At 36.0% G+C, this 26,552-nt stretch overlaps 1 protein-coding gene across 2 annotated transcripts in view; it reads right to left on the reverse strand.

Annotated features, from left to right (window-relative positions):
• The window catches only part of SUGCT (succinyl-CoA:glutarate-CoA transferase), an 878,065-nt gene that overhangs the window by 407,700 nt on the left and 443,813 nt on the right, over nucleotides 1-26,552 (reverse strand). For both annotated transcript variants that reach the window (XM_077119443.1, XM_077119444.1), the window contains exon 12: nucleotides 8,392-8,494. In XM_077119443.1, coding sequence (XP_076975558.1) covers nucleotides 8,392-8,494 — 103 coding nt within the window. The remainder of the gene's footprint in view (nucleotides 1-8,391; nucleotides 8,495-26,552) is intronic.

The following is a 26,552-nucleotide window of genomic DNA, read 5'->3' on the forward strand; positions in this document are numbered from 1 at the left end:
GTTTTAAATATTCTGAAATAACTAGAATTCATTTTAACTTTCCAGTTAAGAAACTATTTTAGCTATGATAATGATTTCAGCCCTTTTTTCCTGATTACAACATTAGTATATGGTCATTTTAAAGAATATGAAATTTTTGCAAAATTGAGATCATAAAGTACATATAATTTTGTATGTTGCTTTTTTCATCATAAATGAACACTTTCATGTCATTCTTCAAAAACATGATACTTAAAGGCTATATATTGTTCTACTGTATTGGCAGACTTGAAATTATTTCACCAATATGTCTGTTCTTAAACATTTAGCTTGTTTTCACCTTTTGCTTAATATATTCAGAATGCACAGTTTATACAAAAAGCATTTGCACCACTTAGGCTTAATTTCACAGGAGTCCAAGAACAAGAATATTTACTGGGTCACAGGATATAAATCGTTTGATGTACTTAATGCACAGTGTCAAATTGTTTTCCATAAAGTTTGTAACCAGCAATGAATAAAACTGCTCACCTGTCTTCTACTTTTCTACTTTGAGCAAGATCTACATACTTGTGTGTATGGGCATGCACATGTACACATGTATGTGAAATATTCATGCACATATGTTTTCCAGTTTTTTGTAAGAAAAAATTATGGCATTCAAAATTGAATTTCTTCTTAATATTAAAGAAGTTGAACTTCATTTTGTATGTTTATTGATCATTTGGATTTCTTGGTTTTTTAAAACTACTTCTTGTGTCTTTTTTCTATTTTTCTCTTTGAGATTTTAGTATTTTCTATTTTTTACAAAAACTCAATGAATTCAGGTTATAATTCTTATTCATATTTGCTAGAAGAGCTTTATATTGCTCTGTAACTTGACATTTGATTTTTATCATGATTTCTATTACACTGGCTTTCAATTTTTCTAGCCAAATCTATTAAATTCTTTTCTATGTGATATCTTTTTTTACCTTAAAAAATCTTTCCTTTATTTAAAATCTGATGACTTTCACTACCATTTTATTTAGTTAAAATAATATTTTCATTGCCTACAATAAACTATAAAATATCTATAATATATCTAGGTATAAGGCATGAATATAATTTTTAAATAAATATAGTTAATTTCCCCTGTATTAAATAGATAATCCTTATACCTTTCCCTCTGTCATGTTATTTTTATCACATATCAAATATATATGCTTATTTCTGAGGTTTTTTTTATGCCTTTCAGTGATCTAACTTACGATTATGTACAGTTTTAATTATTGTGGCTTCAAAATACATTTTATCATGTGTGATATATTTATATGGTATATGATAAAATGCATACTCTCTTCTCATTACAATTACTGTCAACCACACATATTTGCTATTCTTGTCCACATATTCTTCTAGAAAACACTTAAAAATGATTTTCTAAGAAATATATGTTCGGGATTTTGATTCTGATTTCATTAGGGCTATTAATTTTAACATTTAGTCATATCTCTCCATTTATACAAGGCTTTTTGTGGCTCTTAAGTTTTGTTTTCTCTATGTAGGTCTTGCATCTTTGTTTTCTTCATGCTCAAGAACAGCAAGGCTGAAAATCCTAAAATCTGATAATATTTATATCAGAAAAAATGGTTGATAATTGAATACATGTTTTCATATTGATGCTATAGAAATCATCTGTTTGAGTAAAAGTTTTTTTCCTTTTCAACTACAAAAAGTGCATATAGAAGTGCACATAGAAATCAAAACTAATTTAAATGACTGCAAAAAAGAATGGCAAGTAGAATACATTGCCATCATGTAATCAAAGAAGACTTTTAAAAGACGAATATCTTATGCCTTCAAATCAAGGACTGTGAAGATGTTAAATCAAATGTGTTTAATTTAGTTGTGGGGTGAAAAACTAAAATTAAAATAATTAAAAAATTGGCAAATCTGGAGGACAAAAGCAAAGAATAAATTCCCAAATATTTCTATAACTTGGTAGACCCATGCTGCCCTACTCTGCAGCCAGTGACTCCGTGTGTCTACTGAACACCTGAAATGTGGCTAGTCCAAACTGAGATGTGCTGTAAGTGCAAAAGACATAGTGGATATCAAAGACCTAGTACAAAACTGTAAACTATCTCATTAATATTCTTTTAAATTGTTAATTACCTAAATTATATTTTGGACATATTGGGTTAAATAAAATATATTATTAAAATTAATTAATTTCACCATTTTTTTTACTTCTTATAATTGGGATCCTAGAAAATTTAAAATTACATATGAGTTTTGCACTAAATTTTCTAGGATCCCAATTTTTATTAGACACCACTTGACTAAACTTTTCTAAAATTACCTGTAACTGATTGTACTTCATTCTGGATCTCAAAGTGCCCCTGAGACATATTAATTAGCCTCTCTTGATTTTAGTTTTTGCACTATTTAAAGAAATAAATTATGACTTTAGCTTGAAAGCTCAAGAATAGGGAAAAGCCAATGATTATACCATGCATCTCCACTGATATACTTTGGGAAAGTGGAAAATATATGGTAGATATGTGGAGCTTAAGGAGTAAGCTGTGCACAAGAGGTGGAGAGGGCTGTAAACATTTTTAGAAGGAACCTTTGATGTTCTTGGATCATGGTTCCAAAATCTCTGAATAATAAAAGCTGAAACTCTATTATCTTCCTCTTAACTGAGAAGGAATTTAGCAATCTGATAAACATCTATAAAGGGTACTTAAAAGGATAAATCTCCTTCTGTAAAGTTCATGATTAAGACATTCTGCAACTGTTAGATTTTAAATTTTTGTTAATTAGGAAATTTCATGATGCTTTATGCCTACTATATCTGGTCACTATGAATACCCAAGCCATTTAAGTATAACTCTTCTGTGACACTGAACACTTCCTACCTCGAACAAGACTATGTATCCTCCTTGAATGTTTGCTGGGTTTCACCTTGGCCTTCTTAATTCAGCGATTTTCATAAGTACTTCCCCTTGTCAAATACCTAACACAGGACCATAGAGATGGCAGGCAGTCAACTAGTATTTGTTGAATGAATGAATGGACAGGCAAATGTATGATTATGGTCTCCTTGGTCCTGACCCAGTCTCTCACCTTTCTGTGCAAAGAGCAAAAACAGAGGAGGTTTTTTTTTTAATTTGAATATGAATTCTGCCATTTTATTTACACTAATGAATCAGATAATGTTCAAGGTATTCAAATTGGACATCTGAATACATATGCATATATAGTTCAATGAAATTACTGCCATTCAAAATGCATCCACATTTCTTAGGCATAGAAAAACAAATGACATAAAATACCAGTAATGTTATACCAAGTCCTTAATTTTTATTTTACATTTTAGTGAGTATCCTCTTAAATAATAACCCATAAGCTTTTTGCATTAGTATTTCTCTCAATTCAATAAAATAAAATAGGATATTATTGCCCTATATTTTTATATTAAATACAAAATTGAAGTCTTAACTCTCAATTTCAATTTTCTTTTTATCATCTAATTCTGAAAAGCATTTTCTTCCAAAATAATAGAAAATATACCCAGGTATCATATAGAAAACACACACATAATATATCTGAATTTGTGCAGCATCTAAAATATACCATGATATTCAGACATACACATAAAATTTACTTTTTTCTCTCCTTTGTTGCTGGAAGTTATTAAGTACTTTAACTCAGAACTTTATCAACGGTTTTCCAGTTGTAGGTATTTTCCAGCAGGATTAGAGGCAAGGATATAATTTTGCTTGGCATGTATAACCCTTAGACAGCTATGAAACCTCATTTCAACAAGTATTAACTAAAGTGATTCAAAAGTGATCTTCAAAATATATCAATAGTTGGGGGGGTAAAGGGCATGAAAAACTATATTTGGGGGTGGTTCTGATGTTAGATATATAAATACATATTTTCCAGATGCTCAAATATTTTTGCTAGAATGTGCTAAATTAAAATCACTTAGAGAATATGAGTTTAGTCTAGAGATTAATAAAACCTCAAACTTCGCAGGCTTCTGCAAATGAGATGAAACCAACAGATAATTTCTAGCCATCAAATATTTCAATACTTCACTTTATTTGTTTCTATGACATATTTATCCCCTACGAAAGATTTGCTAACGGAGTTGTAATGGCCTTCTGGGACAGGAAGAATAAGGTTTCCGTAGAAAATGTTAAATTAATTTTGATGGTGATGCAAAGTTAAGGAAGGGTTGTTAAGGGATGGCTTGCTGCCACGGGTGGGGTTTTGTTTTGGTATCCTTTTAGAGCCTGCAGGTGTTTGGCACTAGTGAAAATTAGGGCCAGCTGTGATATTTCAGCTATGATATTTCCCTCCCAATATTTCTCAGAAGTGATGCTTTAGGGTGATGTCTTACACCTGATGTATTCAACTTGTGTGGTACAAATGTGAGTACTCTGCTAAATAACACCAGGATTTTGTGACACCTTTTGCCCTCTCTTCCCCTTCCTAGATCATGGCATCAAGGACAAATGAAAAACACTAATTAGAGTTCCCATCATTCATATATATACATTTATATACAGATATGCATATATATATATATACATATACATTTATATGCATATCTGTATATAAATGTATATGAATATATATATATACACACATATATTTTTTAATTTAGCAGTTCATTTAATGATGGTGAAACCCTAGAATCTCCAGATATACAATCTTAAATGGAATACTTAATCTCCTTTGATTTTCATGGTAGATGATGCTTTTAAAATCCCCTCTTGGTGAGATCCATACCTATTTTTGCAAGAATTTGAATATTTTCTATTAAAAGCTGCATTTTCTTTTATGTTTGTTTGAATTGGAAAACTTCAAACCACAATATATTTTATGCACATGTTCCCAAGGGTATGTTAAATAGGACCATACTGAGGTCATCTAGTAAGTTTTCAAAACTTTTTAAGAATTCCTTTAATGTACTGCACAATCTTGGTCTGATTAAAAAAACATATGTACATTAAGAAAGCACTTGGAAACATGACTGGCTATTAACATCTATATGCAGATAATCTATATTAGACCTCTATAATGCACAGAGCTTTCCACAGACACTTTGTAATTGAGAGATAAAAACAATAAAACTACCACTTTAAGAGTTTTAGATCAAGATTTCTCAGAACTATCAGTAAATGCATACCAAACCCCTATCATATAGTTGATTGACTTAAGAGTGATGCCTATAATATCATTTTAACTGTGGAAAGGCCTTTTAGCATATAATCAGAAGAAAAGAGACGATTATCACCCATTCAAGTAAAAAAAAGATCACTTGTTGTTTCAGTGGAGCAAAAACTCAAGTTTCCTTGGAACATGAGCCTATGATTGAAATCTGTCAGGTTAGAGATAGTTTCTACCATCAAGTCAATTTTTGTTGTCTGCCAAGTTCAAACCACAGGTGAAATGTAAATGGTCCATTGGTAAGTAAACCCAGAGAAAATTCTCTCCTGTTTTTTGATGCTTCTAACCCTTTTTTCTTTTCTTTCTTTTTTTGTTATATTTGCACATACCCCTTTACACATCAAGGTCCCACTTCCTGCGCCATATTCCAGGCCTTGTACTTCACCCAAAGCAATTTTCCATGGAGCAAGCAGCTGTGCTGGCCCAGCGCATGTAAAGAGCTGGGCCACGGGTGCCAGCGGCGCGTTCCCACATCAGAACAGAAGTGGCCAGCTCCATGTACCCAGGGCCAAAAAACTGTAGCTCGTCATGGGGAAAACAAGGGAGGACACCTTAAACAGAAATCATATTTGGAAAAAACTTTTATGAAAAATGGGAAATAAAAGGATTTTCAGCAATCTGAAAGGATAAAGGATGGAAGACTTCTTGGCACAGAGTTTACAGATACATAAAAAGATATTACAGTTTGATTTTAAGTTAATCCCCATATCTGCAGTTATACTGGATTCAGGTTCTGAACAAGACTTTGCCTCTATCCACTAAACAAAGATGAGTTACAGAAAGTGCTTGCTAAGGACATAACCATCTGATTACCACAGCTACCACTGGGTATTTGAGCTCTTACAATCTGGTAGTCCATTTAACACAACAATACAGAGACAAGGTCCTATTTCACCACTTTGCAGTTAAGGAAAGTAAAGCCTAAAAAATTTATAAAACTGCCTAAGAATTTTGACACCATGGTCTTAACCATTATGTTATGCTTAGTCTCCGGAGATGACTCAATGTTTTGCATAACAGTTTTACTTACAATTGCCATGGTCCGCTTTGCTTATTCTTTAAATGTAATAGTACTACATTGCTCTCTAGTTCTTTTTAGAAACTCAGAAAGAAGTTATGCATGCATTTTTATATTTAAATTCCAAAGAAGAATGAAATTACATTTGAAAAAGAACTATTCCACTCTTGTTATTAGGGTAAAATGGTCAATAATTACAATGTATGATGAAGTACTTCTGATGTGAGAAGTGTAACAATTACAATCCATTTTCTGGTGGGTAAGAGTGCAGTCTGCAGAGGATTTGGGGACAGTAGGAAAGGGTGTTGTGGCTTAGGCGATATCAGTATCACTTCTCCAATTGAAAAGTAAGCTGAGTAGTAAAAATATTCTATAGATCAACAATAGAAACGTCTTGTTAAATCCAGAAAAGAGTAGATACAAACATTAAAATAATTAAACTGAACTACAAGGGAAAAGTGGGTATGCAAATCTTAATTATCATATATTCACTCTGAACTGGTCTATAAAGTGAACAGTCTTAAGTTGCTATGTGAGACCTTGGATGTTTGTTTAGAAAAACCTAAAAAAATAGGACACAGAATATCCCTAATGACTTCTAAAATTTTGTTCTTTGCTTTGGTGCCCTTACTCCTGATGAAACTCAGATGGAGCAATAGAAATACTGATGGAAAAGCTCTAAAGAAACACTTCCAAAGAAATGCCCCCTCAACTTGAGTTAAACGTGAAGTCCTACACACCTCTGTACCACTTTTTTTTCACATGGGCAGGCATCGGGAATCGAACCCAGGTCTCCAGCATGGCAGGGAAGAACTCTGCCTGCTGAGCCACCGTGACCCACCCCCGTAGCAGTTTTAAGCATTGAAATCTAAGGGAGGGAAGCAATAGTAAAACCCACACATTCTCCAAGAACATCTTACAGCCAAAGTACGGCTCACTTAAATTATGAAGTTAGAAATTCAGCCCAGCTGATCTAATTCAGAGTATATACACCACAGGAATACCCAGCCACTAATCCATTGATGTTGTGGGATCCCTAATCAGATGAACTGACTCAGTCCACACCTAATGGGTCCTCTTACCTCTAATACTTATTGGCCATCATATTATTATGGATGAAGCCTTTCTGTAATCATACTTTTGGCAGAAAGTAACACAGAGCAGAGTTCCTGAATTCATTTTTTTTTTGTCCAGTACATATTGCAGCCATTAAATTAAACACATTTAAATTCTCTTTTAAGATAAAGGAACCAAAGCTAAAGAGATACTCCATTTTTCAACAATATTCTCCTCTCCAAAAAAGTTGTACCCCATTTTTAATAACTCATTTCAAAGAAAAATCTGCTACTATATAAGTGAAAAGAATACAAAACACCTACAATTTTGAAACATTGGAAACTGACCAGATGCATGAAAAATGATAACAAAAGCGTCACAGAAAAAGAGTTCTACCTTTTAGGGTTAATATCTGAACTTGAGAAAATGCAAACTGCTTATAGTGATCTTGATTGAAGTGATAAAATCAAAACTTAGAATTTTGACATCACCCAAAAATAGTCATCTGAACAATGTTATAGAAGGAATATTTTTTCAGAAGATCTGTCTTCCCAGACCCCAAAAAGGAAAACTGGTAAGCAATTTATAGCACAACTCTCTCTTCAAGTGTAATTTATTCTTCATAAATAATGCACATTAATCCAGGAATTTAAAAGCCTCTTCATTTGCAGAATTAACTATGATATGCTTTCCACATTTTAAAATAACCATATGATCAGATGTTGACTGTAACTGTGAAGGTTCTCATAGTTCTTTCTACAAAGAATCACCCCCGAACACCTGACCCCAACTTTCTCAATTGTCAATATTTTTGTTTTTTAGGAAAAACAAAGGCCCTGACATCAGAAACTTCAAGTAGTAGCTGATGAGGAAAGATCTAAGATCTGATAGGTGCAAAAAGTGATTGCACATTTTGTGATACAATGTAAACTCTAATTCTCTATTACAGGTCCATAAACAGCTTTTACTTAATAGTAAAAAATCATGTTATTTGACTTAAGCTTAAGATCAGTGACTAATGTACATTTAAATGAATCAACAGGGATTAGGAAAAAGGGGTATACCCTTGTGTTATCAGTCACAATATACAAACACCTCAAAAAACAAACCTGGGGTTCGGCAAATACATTCGTCATGCTGTTGATTGGACCATATGGGACCCCACTGCCTTCAAAGAGACACAACCACTTGGTGGTCAGCTCTTCCGTGAACCTAGAACAAGAGAAAAAGGATACATATTTTTTACACTCTAAAGACTGTACCAAACCTCTTCCTAAGCAACTGATAATGACAAGAGTATATACTACTTAAGCTTTCTTTATTCCCGTTCTTGATAGAATGTCATTTGTATGAAATGACTTTAGTGGCATTGTAGTGGGAAAGAGCAGTTACCCAAATCTCATTGTTTGAAAACCCACCATTAGAGATCTAATTCCTTCTGTGCCTATCTCTAGGAATTCTTACAGGGGGACTCCCTGGGGGAAGAGAGATTATTTGAAAAATGGTATTGAGTTTCAAACGTGGTATTGAGCACTTTACAAATATAATAATAATAAAAATAATAGTAAGAATAATATCCTCTACAATTTTAAGCATAATGTACCAGTCATTGAAAAAGTGATTAACAGGTCTCAGGTATAGATAGAGTATCAAATGAGAGTAGCCAATGATATACTAAATTATTCCTCAAGACTAAACAAAAAAATAAACAAATCAATGTAGCTGTTTTTAAAGAACACTATTGTGTTTTATCTCCATTATATTCAAAGCACATTTAAAGCCACAATCATTAGATTTAAAAAAAACCTCAGTTATTTATTTGCACTGTGAGTTACAAATCAGAACAATTCTAGGCATGCAAGGACTGATCTCTCAATTTAGGCAACTAAATTCAAATGTATCCAAGACAGGTTTTTTTGTTTTTTTTTTATAACTATCACTTCAAATTAAATTTCATAGACTTAAAAGCTTATTTTCATTTGTTTTCTTTATTTTCTCTTGTAGGTTTTAAGGAATGGGAAACTAATTCATTAGTGAGATTTAGTGTTTTATTTTTCTTCTCTGTTAGAGAAGAAAGCAAAATCTTGGCTCCTCAGAGACAACTCCACAATCGTGGTTTCTAAAGTATGAAGAATTTTAGAATTGTCAACAGCAAACCTTTTTAGTTAATTACTCATCTAGGTGATCAAAGTGACTTTTTACAAGCATTTGCAAAAGCAGATTATTGCCAACAGGTAAAATGCTTCATTAACATGGAGGGAACTAGTGGAAATAGAGTACAAATATTCAGTATTCATGAACTTGTATTCCATTCTTTTGTACATAAGGGAAAATTTGTCCTAGATCTTCAGAAATGACATGGAAATGATTTTAGAGGAATGCACCTTTTCCATCATTTTCCTGAAAAAAAAAAAGATATAAAGCAGCATCAGTACTTTGAGGATGACTCTCGGGTTGCCATCTAACAGGTAAAAATAAAGAAAAAAAAAAAAAAGAAATGATTTGAATTAACATATTCTGTAAAAGATAGCCTGCTCTATGAACAAGGACATTCAATCATATTGTTTTGGTAAGGATATGACCAAATTTTTAAATGAAATTAATATCACATTTCTCTAGGAATGTATTTAAGGTGAATCATTCATCTGCATATTCCACAGCCATTTAGTTAGTTCCTATATACACCAGGCTCTGATTTTCATCTTCCCTTTTATCTCCAATATGACTGATACAAAGATTTTTCATTATACATTTTTAATATAGTCCAATGGTGTTGAGTACTTCTATTTAGTAAACAAATACTTCACTTCTGAATATTATAAACAATTCCTTCATGGGAATAGCAAGATGCAAGGTTAAATGTTTGTTCCTAATCAATTCTTCACTTTGGCATTTTCTTTTCAATGACTGTTAAAGTCATCTCCTGGCCAAGACTTGCAAGATAAAGGTAGGTAGATAGAACACCAGAAGGATATATGCTGAAAGAATAAAAGAGATACTCTGAATCTGGAACATTTTCAACCATGGTTGTCAATTATTTAAGTTTTATAAATAGAATGTTACAATGGTTAGTCAGTGAGTTTTTCACCACCAAACTCACCCAAGTGGTCTGAAAGATCTGCAGAGAAAATGCATGTCAATATCTAAACAAATGCATGGGCTGCTTGCTGGTCAACAGAAAACTTGGGGGAATAGCTGAAGTTTTAATCTTTATATAAGCTTTTCACCACTGGACAAAAGAGAGGAATTTATTTAATGTTATGGAAAATGATGGTTGCACTTTGGAAATGAGATGAGGTTATGGGGAGAGAGGCAGAGTCTGGAGCTACAGTTGTGACCACTGTTTGTGTATTTGTGTGGGTGTGGGTGTGGAAAGTGTTCAGAAATGCCATAAACTCAATCAGTCAGAGATGGAACATCACTGCATTCCACAGCTCCCTGAGGATGCATCCATCATTTTCTGCTGAAAATCTATCTCTTGATCTAAATCTGATGTGCAGTCCTTTCCTTTATCTATGCAAAAAAGCTGTAAGCACATGTTTTTATTAGCCACAAAAATCCTACTAAAAAAAAATGAAAGAGCTGATCTAAACCCTCAGGGCAAAAGGATCCAGAAGATAAGACAAGAAGGGCTTCCTTAGGTCCAGTTTAGGGACCCTCAGAGCTAGAGCCTCCACCAGGAAGTTATTTGGAGACTCCTAAACAAGTCATACTTAATTGTGAACTTACTAAATCCACCCATAAACTTAATTCTAGATTTTTGCTGAATTTAGTTGATGCCAAACATTGTATTGTTAATGAGAGAGCATGATTTAAGTAGAAAAAACTGCTGCCTAAGGATGGAGTTCAGCTTAAATTTCCTAACAACAAAACTGAACTTTAAAAGATTCTGGCAAAGGAGGTAGGAGGAGTTGGGAATGCTATAACATTAGTACTACCTAAATGTCGGACATTAAATCAAGTGTTTAGTTTATATTTGTCAATTTTACTCTCACAATCACACTATAAGGTATTATCTTCATTTAGCAACAGGAAATTCAGTTTCAGAGAAATTAAATAACTTGCTAAAATTCATATAATTTTTAAAGCCACATTTGAACCTACTGTGTAGATTATATATGGATCACAGTTAGCTAGAAAAAAGGGTATGTGAAACTATACATCTTTTGCACAAATATGCTTCTTCCTTCCATCCTATATACTTTAATATATTTCTCTATATATTCATAGTCACTCATTGATTCCTGATGTCTTCATCAAGAGTTTGTTTTGTGCCAATCATAGAGATTGCAACAATAAATAAATCACAGTCCTTTCTTTGATGTAAGTCCAATGGAGAGCACAGTTTTGGAATCAGGAAGCTGTAAGAAAGATATGAATGAACTGCTTACAGTTTAAGCAGCAAAAAGGAAGACCGGGACTCTGCATGAGGACTCAGTGAAAGTTTCAGAAAGGCGTAGATATTTGAAGGAGTGAAGGTGTTGAAGGAGTAAGAATTTTCCACGCGAAAAATGAGAGAAAGGTTCTGAATCCAGGAAGAGCGAGCAATGTGTGCAACGACCTGGTCTGAAGACTCCTGTGTCCCAACAGGAAGGAGATGAAACAGGGAGTGATGTTAAAACCAAAATGAGAGCACAAAGCACCTTGTCTGCTATGCTAAGGAGATTTTATTTCTACAGGCAATAAGAAAGCAAGAGAGGACATTAAGGAGAGGACTGACAATCAGATACCTTATCTAAAAGATAACTCTGATATAGGGAAAGAAATAATGTAGAGGAGACAAAGGAACTAAACAGAAGGCAACATTCTCTCTCTCTCTCTCTCATGCATCAATTTCTTCCATTTTACTGTCAATTATAAATTAGTTCCCATTTGAAAAAAAAAAAAGCTTGATAGCCTTTCCCCTTTTAGTTACTATCCTATTTATCTGTTTCCATTCCATCACTATTGCTTGAGCCTATGATATCTGGCTTGGTGATCAACACCTTTTCTTATCAGATCTCCAAGGTCTACAATGACCACATGTCAAATCCAACATTCTTTTCATAGTTCTCATCTTACCTACTAGCCAATGCAGTATGTAATGCTTTTGACTACTCTGTCTATAGGTTCTGTGTCATCACACTTTCTTCATACCTGTTTGGCTATTTCTGTTTCTTTTATTAATTCTTCTGCCTTTATCTTCCAGTCCCAAGATTCTTTGTTTTTTCTTTTACTCTCTTAAGTAATCATGTTGTCTCCATACAGATGGCACCCAAATCCACATCTCCAGCTCTGTTCTTTCACCAGTTCCCATTTTCTAATTACTACTGATATTCTCTATCATCACTATAAATACAATATGCCCACAGTTAATAATGAGCTCCACTCTTCTATAAACCTGGTATTCTTCCCTTACCTGAGCTCACCTGCTTGACTAAATCTGGACTCCCTTCTTTTCATTATTTCTTTTAACTTGCATATACATATCTTATAAAATTGACTTATCAATGGTAAGTTTTTTTTTCCCCTTTCAATGCTCCCTAATTCAGGCTCTTGACTCTCACATTTGGTCTAAGGCATTGGTCAATAAAAAATTTCTTGCCTCCAATTTTCTCCTTTCCATCAGATCACCAATTTTAGATATGTCTCAAATCTGTCCAGTGGTCTCCCTCTCCAGGGTCACTGCCTTCTCTCACACTAGTTAAATGGCCTGCTCCTTGACTGTTATACCCTCAGAATTTGTAGCACATTTGGCACTGAATGAATGAATATATTACTATTTAGGAAGAATAAGAGCATCTCAACCACAGTAGCTTGAATTAGTATGGTGGATCATATTCTCCTAAAACCTCACTGAGACTGTTTAGCTAGATATTGAGGCTGGAAGAAGGTTGATAATTTTAGACCCTTAGGGAGTCTAGAGAGGTTTAAATGGAATATCACAGCATCTCCTCTTCTTCCTTTTTCTTCTACATTGGTCCCTAGCTTTTGTATATAAATATGTCTTTGGAAAACTAAATTTCAAGTTCCCAACAACTAACTCACAAACAAATGCTTAAAACATGATGTTTCAATTTAGACAATGCCTTTGCTATCCAATGAATCATAAGCTCTCAGGAATTGAAAGGACCTTAAAAATCATTCATTGTTTTTTAAACCCTGCAAAATCATCATCTATGTCTGTTGAAATTATTTCTAGTAGTAGGGAACTACTCTCTCCAAATTCCTTTGTGCCAAGTTTGACTTCTACCATGCTCCACTTCTCATCAACTGTTGCTACTGTCAAATTTTTAAGTGTTTGTCAAATTGACAGGGGTAGATGATATTTCTCGGTTATTTTGAATTGAGTTGCATTTCCTAAAATTGTAGAAATTAAGCAACATTTCATAAACGTGAAGGCCATTAGGTTTTATTATTTCTTTCATTGTGTTTTTCCTTTTCATGTCCTTTGCCCATTTTTCAGACAGATTATTCATCTTTTCTTGCTGATTTGTAAGAATCTTTGCACAGTTCAGATACAAATCCTTCATCAGTTATATGCATTTCAAATCATTTCTCTCGACTATGGCTTGTGACTTGTATTTTAACTTTATTTACTTTTTCATGCAGATATTATTAACTTAATGATTGGAAACAAATTATGATTCTTGTCCTTTAAGGTTTTGGATTGTCATATTGGTTTAAGAAATATCAACCAGTTTATAAACTGGTTACGTGTTTAGAACTGTGCCTGGTAAAAGTAAGTGTTATGTAAGTGCTTATTAAATATATAAAACAACACTAATATTTGTAGAAAGAGGAGACAAATTCTTGGGAGAGAAGGAGGACTGAATGGAATAGAAATGTTTAGAAACAAAGACTTGGTATAGGGCTGTGTTCCATAAATGTATTGTCTATAGGAAATGTTTCTTTGGACAAATCTGAGTAATCCCAAACCAAACCAATGGGATTCCTTAAGCTCAGGGCTGAAGCCTACAATTCAGTAACTATAAACAGACCTGTGACACTTCTGTAACCCACAGAGAAACAGCTGGAATTTGTTGGTCGATGTTTCTACCATAAACAGAATCACAGATTTAATATTTCCTGTAATTTCCTCAGACTTTATTTCCTCTTAGGAATTTATCTCCCTATATTACTGATAAATCATGGTTAAACTTATCTTTTCTCCCTCCCCCTTAGCATTCACTCACACACTCCTTTTTCTGCATGTCAATTTAGAGCCCACACGAAAGACTGAATAAGAGTTCCATCCAAGGAATCCAGTCTCTGCCTTCTATCTCATGGTCACTCAGGACTTAGCACATAGCGTCCTCTTAAACACAGCATGACGCAGAGTTGAGTAGAGAATGTGTCTTAAGACTCACACCAATTATTAGGCATGCTACCAGCTCTGGCCCATTCTAACTATGCTTCACAGCTTAGATACAAATATTTTGTACAGATTTTAAATGAAGTGCAGATCATGTATTGTAATGGCTTGGCTTGACCAGTATTGCTGTGGAAATACTGTCCATGAAGAGGCATCATTGTAAATGTGGTATGTCATTCTTAGCAGAACAATCACCGAAGTCCAGAGATACCTTATACCAGGACCTGCTCATATTAAAAATTTTAATTAGCTTCTTGAATTCAGATCTCCTTGTAAAGAACTTTTCACAAAGCAATACACAATTACTGCAGATAATGTTGGTTTAGTATATCCTCCAGTCTTTTTGTCTGAATATATACTCAAACACATTAGGATGGGATTTCACTGTTTTATAAGTGGCATTTTTTTTTTTGGCGCCAAGGGGCAGGACTGACAGAAAAAGGGGGGGGAAAAAAGAAGGAAACAGAGGCTTTTTGTGGCTGTATATCTACAAAGGCTTGACTGCCTCTGGATACAGCGGCAGGACTTTTCAGGCTGCAACTGCCCCAGGCATAGGCAGAAGTGAGCTCTTTTGGGGGCTTGTCTGGAGCCTGTGCCTTCCCCAGGGGAGGGGTGAAGCCCCATCCAGATGGAATCCCTCCATCAAGGAATTCAGACACCAGGGCTTGGTAATTTGAAGCCATTAAAACAAGCCTACAACCTCTCCTCTGTCTCCACCACGCCCCCAGCAGGGAGAGTCTGCCAAAGTTAAAGGTACCACATCATCTTATGCTGGTGGGACCTGCAGTCAGACAAGCGCCACACACAAGGCAGGATAAGAAAAACAGAGCCCAGAGACTTCACAGGAAAGTCTTTCAAACTGCTGGGTCTCATCCTCAGGGAAAACTGATGCAGGTGACTCTTTCCTCCTGATAGGAGGCCAGTTTGGTCTGGGAAAATCTGGCTGGGGTATATAATATCTAAGTAGACCCTCCTAAGTGTGTGTGGGGAGGAAGGCACCACACAAGCAGGGCAAGAAACAAGAAAACAAGAACTGAAAAATTCTCCTCTGTTAAACAAAACTTAAGCTAAAAGTCCAGATAAAGCTGAATGGAATGTCAAAGAACAGAGAGACAACAAATTCATCCAGCGAGAAAACCCTAGATAAAAGAAGTGAAAGCAATCTCCAGAATAAACTAATTAAGGTAATTGAATGCCTAGACACAGCAAAAAATAATAAATCACACTAGGAAAACTGAAGATATGGCCCAGTCAAAGGAACAAACCAACAATTCAAATGACATACAGGAGCTGAAACAATTAATTCAGAATGTACGAACAGACATAGAAAACCTCATCAAAAACCAAATCAATGAATTGAGGGAGGATATAAAGAAGGCAAGGAAAGAACAAAAAGAAGAAACTGAAAGTCTGAAAAAACAAATCACAGAACTTATGGGAATGAAAGACACAGTAGAAGAGATGAAAAAAACAATGGAAACCTACAATGGTAGATTTCGAGAGACAGAACATAGGATTTCTAAACTGGAGGACGGAACATCTGAAATCCAACAAGAAACAGAAACTATAGGGAAAAAAATGGAAAAATATTAGTAGGGACTCAGGGAATTGAAAGACAATATGAAGCGCATGAATATACGTGTTGTGGGTGTCCCAGAAGGAGAAGAGAAGGGAAAAGGAGGAGAAAAACTAATGGAGGAAATTATCACTGAATATTTCCCAACTCTTATGAAAGACTTAAAATTACAGATCCAAGAAGTGCGGCGTACCCCACAGAGAATAGATCCAAATAGGCACACTCCAAGACATTTAATAATCAGAATGTCAGAGGTCAAACAGAAAGAGAGGATCTTGAAAGCAGCAAGAGAAAAGCAATTCATCACATACAAGGGAAGCACAATAAGACTATGCGCAGATCTCTCAGCAGAAACCATGGAGGCGAGAAGACAGTGGGATAATATATTTAAATTATTAAAAGAGAAAAACTGCCAACCAAGAATTCTATACCCAGCAAAATTGTCCTTCAAAAATGAGGGAGAAATTAAAACATTTGCAGACAAAAAATCACTGAGAGAATTTGTGATGAAGAGACCAGCTCTGCAAGAAATACTAAAGGGAACACTAGAGACAGATACGAAGACAGAAGAGAGAGGTATGGAGAAGAGTGTAGAAAGGAAGACTAGGAGTAAAGGTAAAAAGAAGGAAAATTAGATATGACAATATAAAATCCAGAAGGCAAAATAGTAGAAAAAGTACTACCCATGCAGTAATAACACTGAATGTTAATGGATTAAACTCTCCAATCAAAAGACATAGTCTGGCAGAACGGCTTAAAAAACAGAACCCATCTATATGCTGTCTCAACTCAAAGGACATGAGGCCAAGGACACAAATGGACATTTACACACCAATGTTTATAGCAGCATTATTAACAATTCCCAAGAGATGGAAACAGCCAAAATGTCCATCAACAGACAGTTGACTAAACAAACTGTGACATTTACATAAGATGGAATATTATGCAGCTGTAAGACAGAATAAAGTTATGAAGTATGTAACAACATGAATGGACCTTAAGAACATTATGCTGAGTGTGATTAGCCAGAAACAAAAGGACAAATACTGTATGGTCTCACTGATATGAACTGACATTAGTGAGTAAACTTGGAATATTTCTTTGATGGCAGAGACCATCAGGAGATAGAAATAGGGTAAGATGTTGGGTGATTGGAGCTGGAGGGATACAGATTGTGCAACAGGACTGAATATAAAAACTCAGAAATGGACAGCACAATACTACCTAACTGTAATGTAAGTATGTTAAAACACTGAATGAAGCTGCATGTGAGAATGATAGAGGGAGGAGGGCTGGGGACAGAAATGAAATCAGAAAGAAAGATAGATGGTAAAGATCGAGATGGTATAATCTAGGAATGCCTAGAGTGTATAATAATAGTGAAATGTACAATGTACAAATTTTGAAAATGTTTTTGCATGAGGAAGAACAAAGGAATGTCATTATTGCAGGGTGCTGAAGATAGATGATAATTAATACTTTAAAATGTCACCTTATGTGTGAGACTAAAGCAGAAAGTGTTTATTTGTTACAAAATTTATATTTTGATGGGAGCATTTCCTAATATAACTCATGTGGATAGTTTGATTGAATGTCATAAGTACTTGGAATCTCAGGTAGGACATGGGATTTTGTTGGTTTGTCCAGAGTGATGCCCCGATGAATCCCAGAGTGATTTGATCAGTGACTGGAAAAGTATTTGCAAGCCCCTTCGGGGAATGGTGAGAGTGGGGAGAAATTTAACTTCCCCAAGTTGAATTCTTGATATTCTCACAAGCAGTGTGGACGACCAAGGCTATAGGCTGAGCCCCCAGTCTTGGGGTTTGTTCATATGAAACTTGACCCCACAAAGGATAGGTCAAGTCTACTTAAAATTTAGGCCTAAGAGTCACCCCCAAGAGAGCCTCTTTTGTTGCTCAGATGTGGCCTCTCTCTCCAGCCAACATGACGAGCCGTCTCACCACCCTCCCCCTCTCTGTGTGGGACATGATTCCCAGGGGCGTGGACCTTCCTGGCAATGTGGGACAGAGATCCTGGAATGAGCTGAGACTCAGCATCAAGGGGCTGAGAAAAACCCTAGAATGAGCTGAGAATTAACATCAAGGGATCGAGAGAACCTTCTCAACCAAAGGGGGAAGAGTGAAATGAGACTAAGTGTCAATGGCTAAGAGATTCCAGAGTCGAGAGGTTATCCTGGAGGTTATTCTTATGCATTATATAGATATCACCTTGTTGTTCAAGATGTAGCGGAGAGGCTGGAGGGAACTGCCTGAAAATGTAGAGCTGTGTTCCAGTAGCCATGTTTCTTGATGATGATTGAACAATGATATAGCTTTCACAATGAGACTCTGTGAATGTGAAAACCTCGTGTCTGATGCTCCTTTTAGCTACTATATCAACAGAAGAGTAGAACATATGGAATAAAAATAAATAATAGGGGGAACAAATGTTAAAATAAATTTAGTTTGAAATGCTAGTGGTAAATGAAAGCGAGGGGTAAGGGGTATGGTATGTATAATCTTTTTTTTTCTCTGTTATCATTTTATTTCTTTTTCTCTTGTCTTTATTTCTTTTTCTAAATTGATGCAAATGTTCTAAGAAATGATGAATATGCAACTATGTGATGATATTAAGAATTACTGATTGTATATGTAGAATGGAGTGATATCTTAATGTGTTAATTTTTTTAATTAATAAAAAAAGTTTAAAAAAAGAATATTAGACTAGTTTTGTATTTAGCTTGAAATTTTATTTATAGTGGGTTTTATTTTCAAAAAATCTTATTCTATCCTACTATACTGTTTATTCACGTTTTATACTAATTTTAACATATTCTGTCACCCACCCCATCCTCTAGCCCTTGCTGCAAGGCCCTGTTTGGATTTTATTAGAACCCTTTAATACACAAATTAATGCAAGTAAAACTGACAGACTACCAATATGAATTCTTCCCATTGGGGAAAGTGGTAATGTCTTATGCCCTATTAATTTTTTTTAATGTTCCTAAGTAATGTTATGCAACGTATCCTAGATAGTTCTTAAGTTTATTTGAATGCATTTTATATTTTATCACCATTGTGAATATAACTTTTCCTTTTAATGTTTTTGGCATTGCTGCTACAAAGGAAAGCTATTGATTTTTCTAATATATTAGAATTATATTAATTCCGTTAGGAGTTTGAAAATTAAATAATATAGAGTCATTGTAGTGATAGAAGGTATGTTTGCTTTAACTCTGATTCTGTAGAGGAGGCTATGAATCCTCTGAATCCTTGAGTAGAGTCATTTCCCAATATAGTAGTAGGCTATTGGTTTCAGAGAGATAATATTTATTACGTTAATGAAGTAGGAATTTATTCCTAATTTCCAGAAGTTTTTGGTTTATTTTATTAATCAGGACTGGATGCTGAGTTTGGTAGCATTTCTGACATCCTGGGCTGTATGATCAGTAAAGATGGGGGATTTTCTTGGTTGATTACCAACTGATTGCCAGTTTCTCAAGCCAGATGGTACCTGGTATATATTCAAGGTTCAATAAATATTTTTTGAATGAATATTGAGTGAATAAGATTTTTCTCCTCTAATAATAAGATTAATTAATATCATAGCTATTCAATATTGTTTTCCTGGAAAAAACCCATTTATTCTTTTGAAATATGTATAAATATAATTCTATATAGAGAGCTCTTGTGTCTATATATTCATAAGTACAATTGGTATAAAGTGTTTCTTATTTGCTATGTTATTGTATATTTTGACCATGTGTGTCACCTTTGTAAAATCATTTCAGGGACTTTCCTTCTACAAAGGAATATTGTTTATTGATTATAGATTAGGCAAAGCTTCCTATAACTGACATCCTTTGGGAGAGGAAAAGGTTGCTTTTTGATATATTTCTCATTTGCTATTAATTAAGGTAGGTTTATTCTATATGTGATTGACATTTTCCTACCAAAAATTCCATTTAAATATATTATACTGTGTTCTTTAAAAATTTTGTAATCTTCTGAATCCCATTAGATTCACTTTATCATTCCTCAAGAGTTTTTCTACTGTCCCTTTTCTCTTGATTAGATTTATCAGAAACTTGCTTATTTTATCGGGTTTTTGAGAGTTCACCCTTGTATCTGTTTTCTAATTCACTGATTCCTGCTTTTAACTTACATAGTCCCTCAATCTTGCTTTCTTCAGGTTTGCTTTGATTTTATTTTTCTAACATGCTAAGTTAAATTCCTTGTTCATTTACCCTTACTCTCTGTAATAAAACATAGGGAACAATGCATTTCCCTCTGAATCTAGCTTTGGATGCATAATGTGCATGCTGGTATGTAGTACTACTCTTATTTTCTATTTTTCATTTCTTAGATTTATATCAGGAAAGTAGGTTAATGTATACAGCTCTCAGTCCAGTCCCTAATTTTTAGTAACTTTTTAACAACTTCTAATCTCTTGAAGTAGTTAACCCTACCCAGTCCTTCTGCTTGATTCTCTGGTATTCTAAGACAAGATAGTTGCTATCTTGGAATGCCTCAGCCTCAGGAGAGTCTGACATTAGGTCGTGTTTCAATCTTAGCTTGTACTGATGTCTTGAGTTTTACTTTTTCTCATGTCTTCATGGGCATTTTAAGATTTTGAGTTATTTTATTTTTGAATTATTTATTAATTTACTATAGTGAAATACTTGAAGACAAACACTCTTGGTCTTGACACCCAAGTTAAAAATAAAATTTACCAAGTAAAAGCCAAGATACTGGCTTAGCAAGGTGTGGGATTTAGTTTGTCCTCCAGAGCAGCTAATAAATAGCCAGAAACAGTACAGAACAACTGTTGGGGCCACGTCAGTGCCAGACACACAGTATACCCCAGTCTGGACCAGCTGGACTGTCTGCAAGCCCCCAAGAACCATGTTCCCCAAGCCATGGCGGCCGGTGCCCCTCCCCCACAGGCTGCTTCCCAGAGGGGAAAGGAAAGGAACTTTAACAGCAGCAGGGGCTGAGCACAACCAAACGCCAATTGTGGAATTAATTAACAAATTCTGACTACTATAAATAGGCCCCCAGGGCCTGAACCTTGAGTAAAAGCGGAGGTTGCTGGTTTTTGTCCCAGCAGCACGCTGACAGAAAAAGAAAAAAAAAAAAAAACATTTTTTTTTTTTTTATCTGAAAAGGTCTGGGCCCTGCAGGAAAGGAGGGGGCCCATAGGACCTGGAGATACACAGAGCAATGTACCAACTTAAGCTCTTGACTGGCAAACCTGCGGAACGGGGTCCTGCTCTGAAAAGGATTTTTCTTTTTCTCTTTTGTGGCTGTGTTTCTATGGATTGATTACTATTTGGATACAGCTGCAAGGCTTCTCGGGCTCCACTGCCCCAGACATTGGCAGAAACAGGCTTGTTTGAGAGCTTGTCTGGAGCCTGTGCCTTCCCCAGGAGAGGGGTGGGGCCCAGCTCAGGTGGAATCCCTCCCTCAAGGAAATAAGACCACAGGGTCTGGAAAAGGGAAGTGATTAAAGCCGGCCTACAACCTGTCCTCATCTCCACCACACCCCCAGCAGGGAAAGTCTGCTGAAGTTAATGGTACCGCATTACCTTATGCTGGTGGGACCAGCAGGCAGACAAGCACCACATACTGGGCAGAATTGGAAAAACACAGAGTCCAGAGGCTTCATAGGAAAACCTTTTAATCTGCTGGGTCTCACCCTCAGAGAAAACTGACACAGATGACTCTTTCCTCCTGAGAGGAGACCGGTTTGGTCTGGGAAAATCTGACTGGGGTCTATAATACCTAAGTAGACCCTCCTAAGGGGTGGGAGAAAGGCACCATACAGGCAGGGCAAGAAACAAAAAAGAACAAGAACTGAAAAATTCTGATCTGATAAACAAAACCTAAGCCAGAGGACTAGAATAAGCTGAACTGAATGTCAAAAAACAGACAAAAAAGCCATCCAGCAAGAAAATCCTAGGAAAAAAAAAGTGAAAACAATCTCCAGAATAAACTAATTAAGGTAATTCAATGTCCAAATGCCAGCAAAATATAATGAATCACACTAGGAAAATTGAAGAAATGGCCCAGTCAAAGGAACACATTAACAATTCAAATGAGATACAGGAGTTGAAACAATTAATTCACAATGTTCGAAAAGACATGGAAAACCTCATCAAAAATCAAATCAATGAATTGAGGGAGGATATAAAGAAGGCAAGGAATGAACGAAAAGAAGAAATTGAAAATCTGAAAAAACAAATCATAGAGCTTATGGGAAAGAAATAGTAGAAGAGACGAAGAAAACAATGGAAACCTACAATGTCACATTTCAAGATGCAGACAATAGGATTAGTGAACAGGAGGATGGGACATCTGAAATCTGACAAGCAAAATAAAATATAGGGAAAAGAATGGAAAAATATGAGCAGGGACTCAGGGAATTGAATGATAACATGAAGCGCATGAATATATGTGTTGTGGGTGTCCCAGAAGGGTAAAAGGAGGAGAAAAACTAATGGAGGAAATTATCACTGAAAATTTCCCAACTCTTATGAAAGATTAAAATTACAGACCCAAGAAGTACAGCGTACACCAAAGAGAATAAGTACAAATAGATGTACTCCAAGACACTTACTAATCAGAATGTCAGATGGCAAGGAGAAAGAGAGAATCTTGAAAGCAGCAAGAGAAAAACAATCCATAGCATACAAGGGAGCCTAATAAAACTATATATAGATTTCTCAGCAGAAACCACGGAGACGAGAAGACAGTGGGATGATATATTTAAGATACTAAAAGAAGAAAACTGCCAACCAAGAATTCTATATCAAGCAAAACTGTCCTTCAAAAATGAGGGGGACTTCCGGAGAAGATGGCGGCTTAGTAAGACACATGGATCTTAGTTTCTTCTCCAGGACAGCTACTAGGGGAGTAGAAATGACACAGAACAGCTCCCAAAGCCACAAAAGAGATAAAAAAGACAGCGTACCCAATCGTGGAACGGCTGGCTGGCTGAGAGAAGCCACTCGGGTGAGATCGCCGAGGCGCGCGGGCTTCACCGGGCGGGGCGGCAAGCGGCCGGAGTCACTCCCTTCCCCCTTCCCGGGCCGGCTGGGAGAATTGGAGAGGCGGTCCTCTGAAACCGCGGCGGCTGGCGCCCACACCACGCGCGGTCCCCCGGACCAACTGAGAGAATTGGATCGGAAATCCCCAGGCCGCGGAGAATGGTGACGGGTGGGGGAGGCCCCTTCCAAACCCGTGACTCCCCGGGAACGTGCACTCTCCCGGGCGGGCCGCTGCCGCTGGCGCCCTCCCGCCACACTTGGTGCCCCGGGCCGACTAGGATATTCGGATGGGCGCTTTCCCGGGCTGCGGCGGCCAACAACCCTCCCCGCGTTCGGACCCCGGGCCGGCTCAAGCCGCTTCGGCTAGCGAACCTCCCGGACGGCGAGAGTTTTCCAAAGTTAAAGGTCCCACAGCACCTTTTACTGGTGGGACCCGCAGACAAACGTGTGCCACGAGAGCCACCTACTGGGCAGGATAAGAAAAACAGAACCCAGAGATCTCACAGAAAAATCTTCCAAACTTTTGGATCCAATACCCAGGGAAATCTGTCTAAATGCGCAGACGCCAACAGAAGATAATGGATCACGCTCAAATAATTGAAAATATGGCCCAGTCAAAGGAACAAACCAATAGTTCAAATGAGATACAGGAGCTGAGACAACTAATGCTGAATATACGAACAGAAATGGAAAACCTCTTCAAAAACGAAATTGATAAATTGAGGGAGGACATGAAGAAGACATGGGCTGAACATAAAGAAGAAAGAAAAAATGAAAAAACAAATCACAGAACTTATGGAAGTGAAGGACAAAGTAGAAAAGATAGAAAAAAAATGGATACCTACAATGATAGATTCAAAGAGACAGAAGACAGAATTAGTGATTTGGAGGATGGAACATCTGAATTCCAAAAACAAACAGAAACTATCAGGAAAAGAATGGAAAAATTTGAACAGGGTATCAGGGAACTCAAGGACAATATGAACCACACAAATATACGTGTTGTGGGTATCACAGTAGGAGAAGAGAAGGGAAGAGGAGGAGAAAAACTAATGGAAGAAATTTTCACTGAAAATTTCCCAACTCTTATGAAAGACCTAAAATTACAGATCCAAGAAGTGCAGCGCACCCCAAAGAGATTAGACCCAAATAGGCGTTCTCCAAGACACTTACTAGTTAGAATGTCAGAGGTCAAAGAGAAAGAGAGGATCTTGAAAGCAGCAAGAGAAAAACAATCCATCACATACAAGGGAAACCCAATAAGACTATGTGTAGATTTCTCAGCAGAAACCATGGACGCTAGAAGACAGTGGGATGATATATTTAAATTACTAAAAGAGAAAAACTGCCAACCAAGACTCCTATATCCAGCAAAATTGTCCTTCAAAAATGAGGGAGAAATTAAAACATTCTCAGACAAAAAGTCACTGAGAGGGCGGGCCGCGGTGGCTCAGCGGGCAAAGTGCTTGCCTGCTATGCCGGAGGACCTCGGTTCGATTCCCGGCCCCAGCCCATGTAACAAAAACGGAGAAACAGAATACAATAAAACAAGAAAATGTTTAAAAATGTTTCCCTTTCTTCCTTCCTTCCTTCCTTCTATCCTTCCTTCCTTCTCTCTCTGTCTTTAAAAAAAAAAAAAAAAAAAAAAGTCACTGAGAGAATTTGTGACCAAGAGACCAGCTCTGCAAGAAATACTAAAGGGAGCACTAGAGTCAGATACGAAAAGACAGAAGAGAGAGGTATGGAGAAGAGTGTAGAAAGAAGGAAAGTCAGATATGATATATATAATACAAAAGGCAAAATGGTAAAGGAAAATATTATCCAAACAGTAATAACACTAAATGTTAATGGCCTGAATTCCCCAATCAAAAGACATAGAATGGCAGAATGGATTAAAAAACAGGATCCTTCTATATGCTGTCTACAGGAAACACATCTTAGACCCAAAGATAAACATAGGTTGAAAGTGAAAGGTTGGGAAAAGATATTTCATGCAAATAACAACCAGAAAATAGCAGGAGTGGCTATACTAATATCCAACAAGTTAGACTTCAAATGTAAAACAGTTAAAAGACACAAAGAAGGACACTATATACTAATAAAAGGAACAATTAAACAAGAAGACATAACAATCATAAATATTTACGCACCGAACCAGAATGCCCCAAAATACGTGAGGAAGACACTGCAAACACTGAAAAGGGAAATAGACACAAATACCATAATAGTTGGAGACTTCAATTCCCCACTCTCATCAATGGACAGAACATCTAGACAGAGGATCAATAAAGAAATAGAGAATCTGAATATTACTATAAAGGAGCTAGACTTAACAGACATTTATAGGACATTAAATCCCACAACAGCAGGATATACCTTTTTCTCAAGTGCTCATGGATCATTCTCAAAGATAGACCATATGCTGGGTCACAAAGCAAGTCTTAACAAATTTAAAAAGATTGAAATCATACACAACACTTTCTCGGATCATAAAGGAATGAAGTTGGAAATCAATAATAGGCGGAATGCCAGAAAATTCACAAATACGTGGAGGCTCAACAACACACTCTTAAACAACGAGTGGGTCAAAGAAGAAATTGCAAGAGAAATTAGTAAATACCTCGAGGCAAATGAAAATGAAAACACAACATATCAAAACTTATGGGATGCAGCAAAGGCAGTGCTAAGAGGGAATTTATTGCCCTAAATGCCTGTATCAGAAAAGAAGAAAAAGGCAAAAATGCAGGAATTAACTGTTCACTTGGAAGAACTGGAGACAGAACAGCAAACTAATGCCAAAGCAAGCAAAAGGAAAGAAATAACAAAGATCAGAGCAGAAATAAATGAAATTGAAAACATGAAAACAATAGAAAAAATCAATAAGACCAGAAGTTGGTTCTATGAGAAAATCAATAAGATTGATGGGCCCTTAGCAAGATTGACAAAAAGAAGAAGAGAGAGGATGCAAATAAATAAGATCAGAAATGGAAGAGGAGACATAACTACTGACCTCACAGAAACAAAGGAGGTAATAACAGGACACTATGAACAACTTTATGCTAATAAATACAACAATTTAGATTAAATGGACGGGTTCCTGGAAAGACATGAACAACCAACTTTGACTCAAGAAGACATAGATGACCTCAACAAACCAATCACAAGTAAAGAAATTGAATTAGTCATTCAAAAGCTTCCTAAAAAGAAAAGTCCAGGACCAGATGGCTTCACATGTGAATTCTACCAAACGTTCCAGAAAGAATTAGTACCAATTCTCCTCAAACTCTTCAAA

The sequence above is a fragment of the Tamandua tetradactyla genome, chromosome 1 (assembly GCF_023851605.1).
Source record: "Tamandua tetradactyla isolate mTamTet1 chromosome 1, mTamTet1.pri, whole genome shotgun sequence".
Classification (NCBI taxonomy): Eukaryota; Metazoa; Chordata; class Mammalia; order Pilosa; family Myrmecophagidae; genus Tamandua; species Tamandua tetradactyla.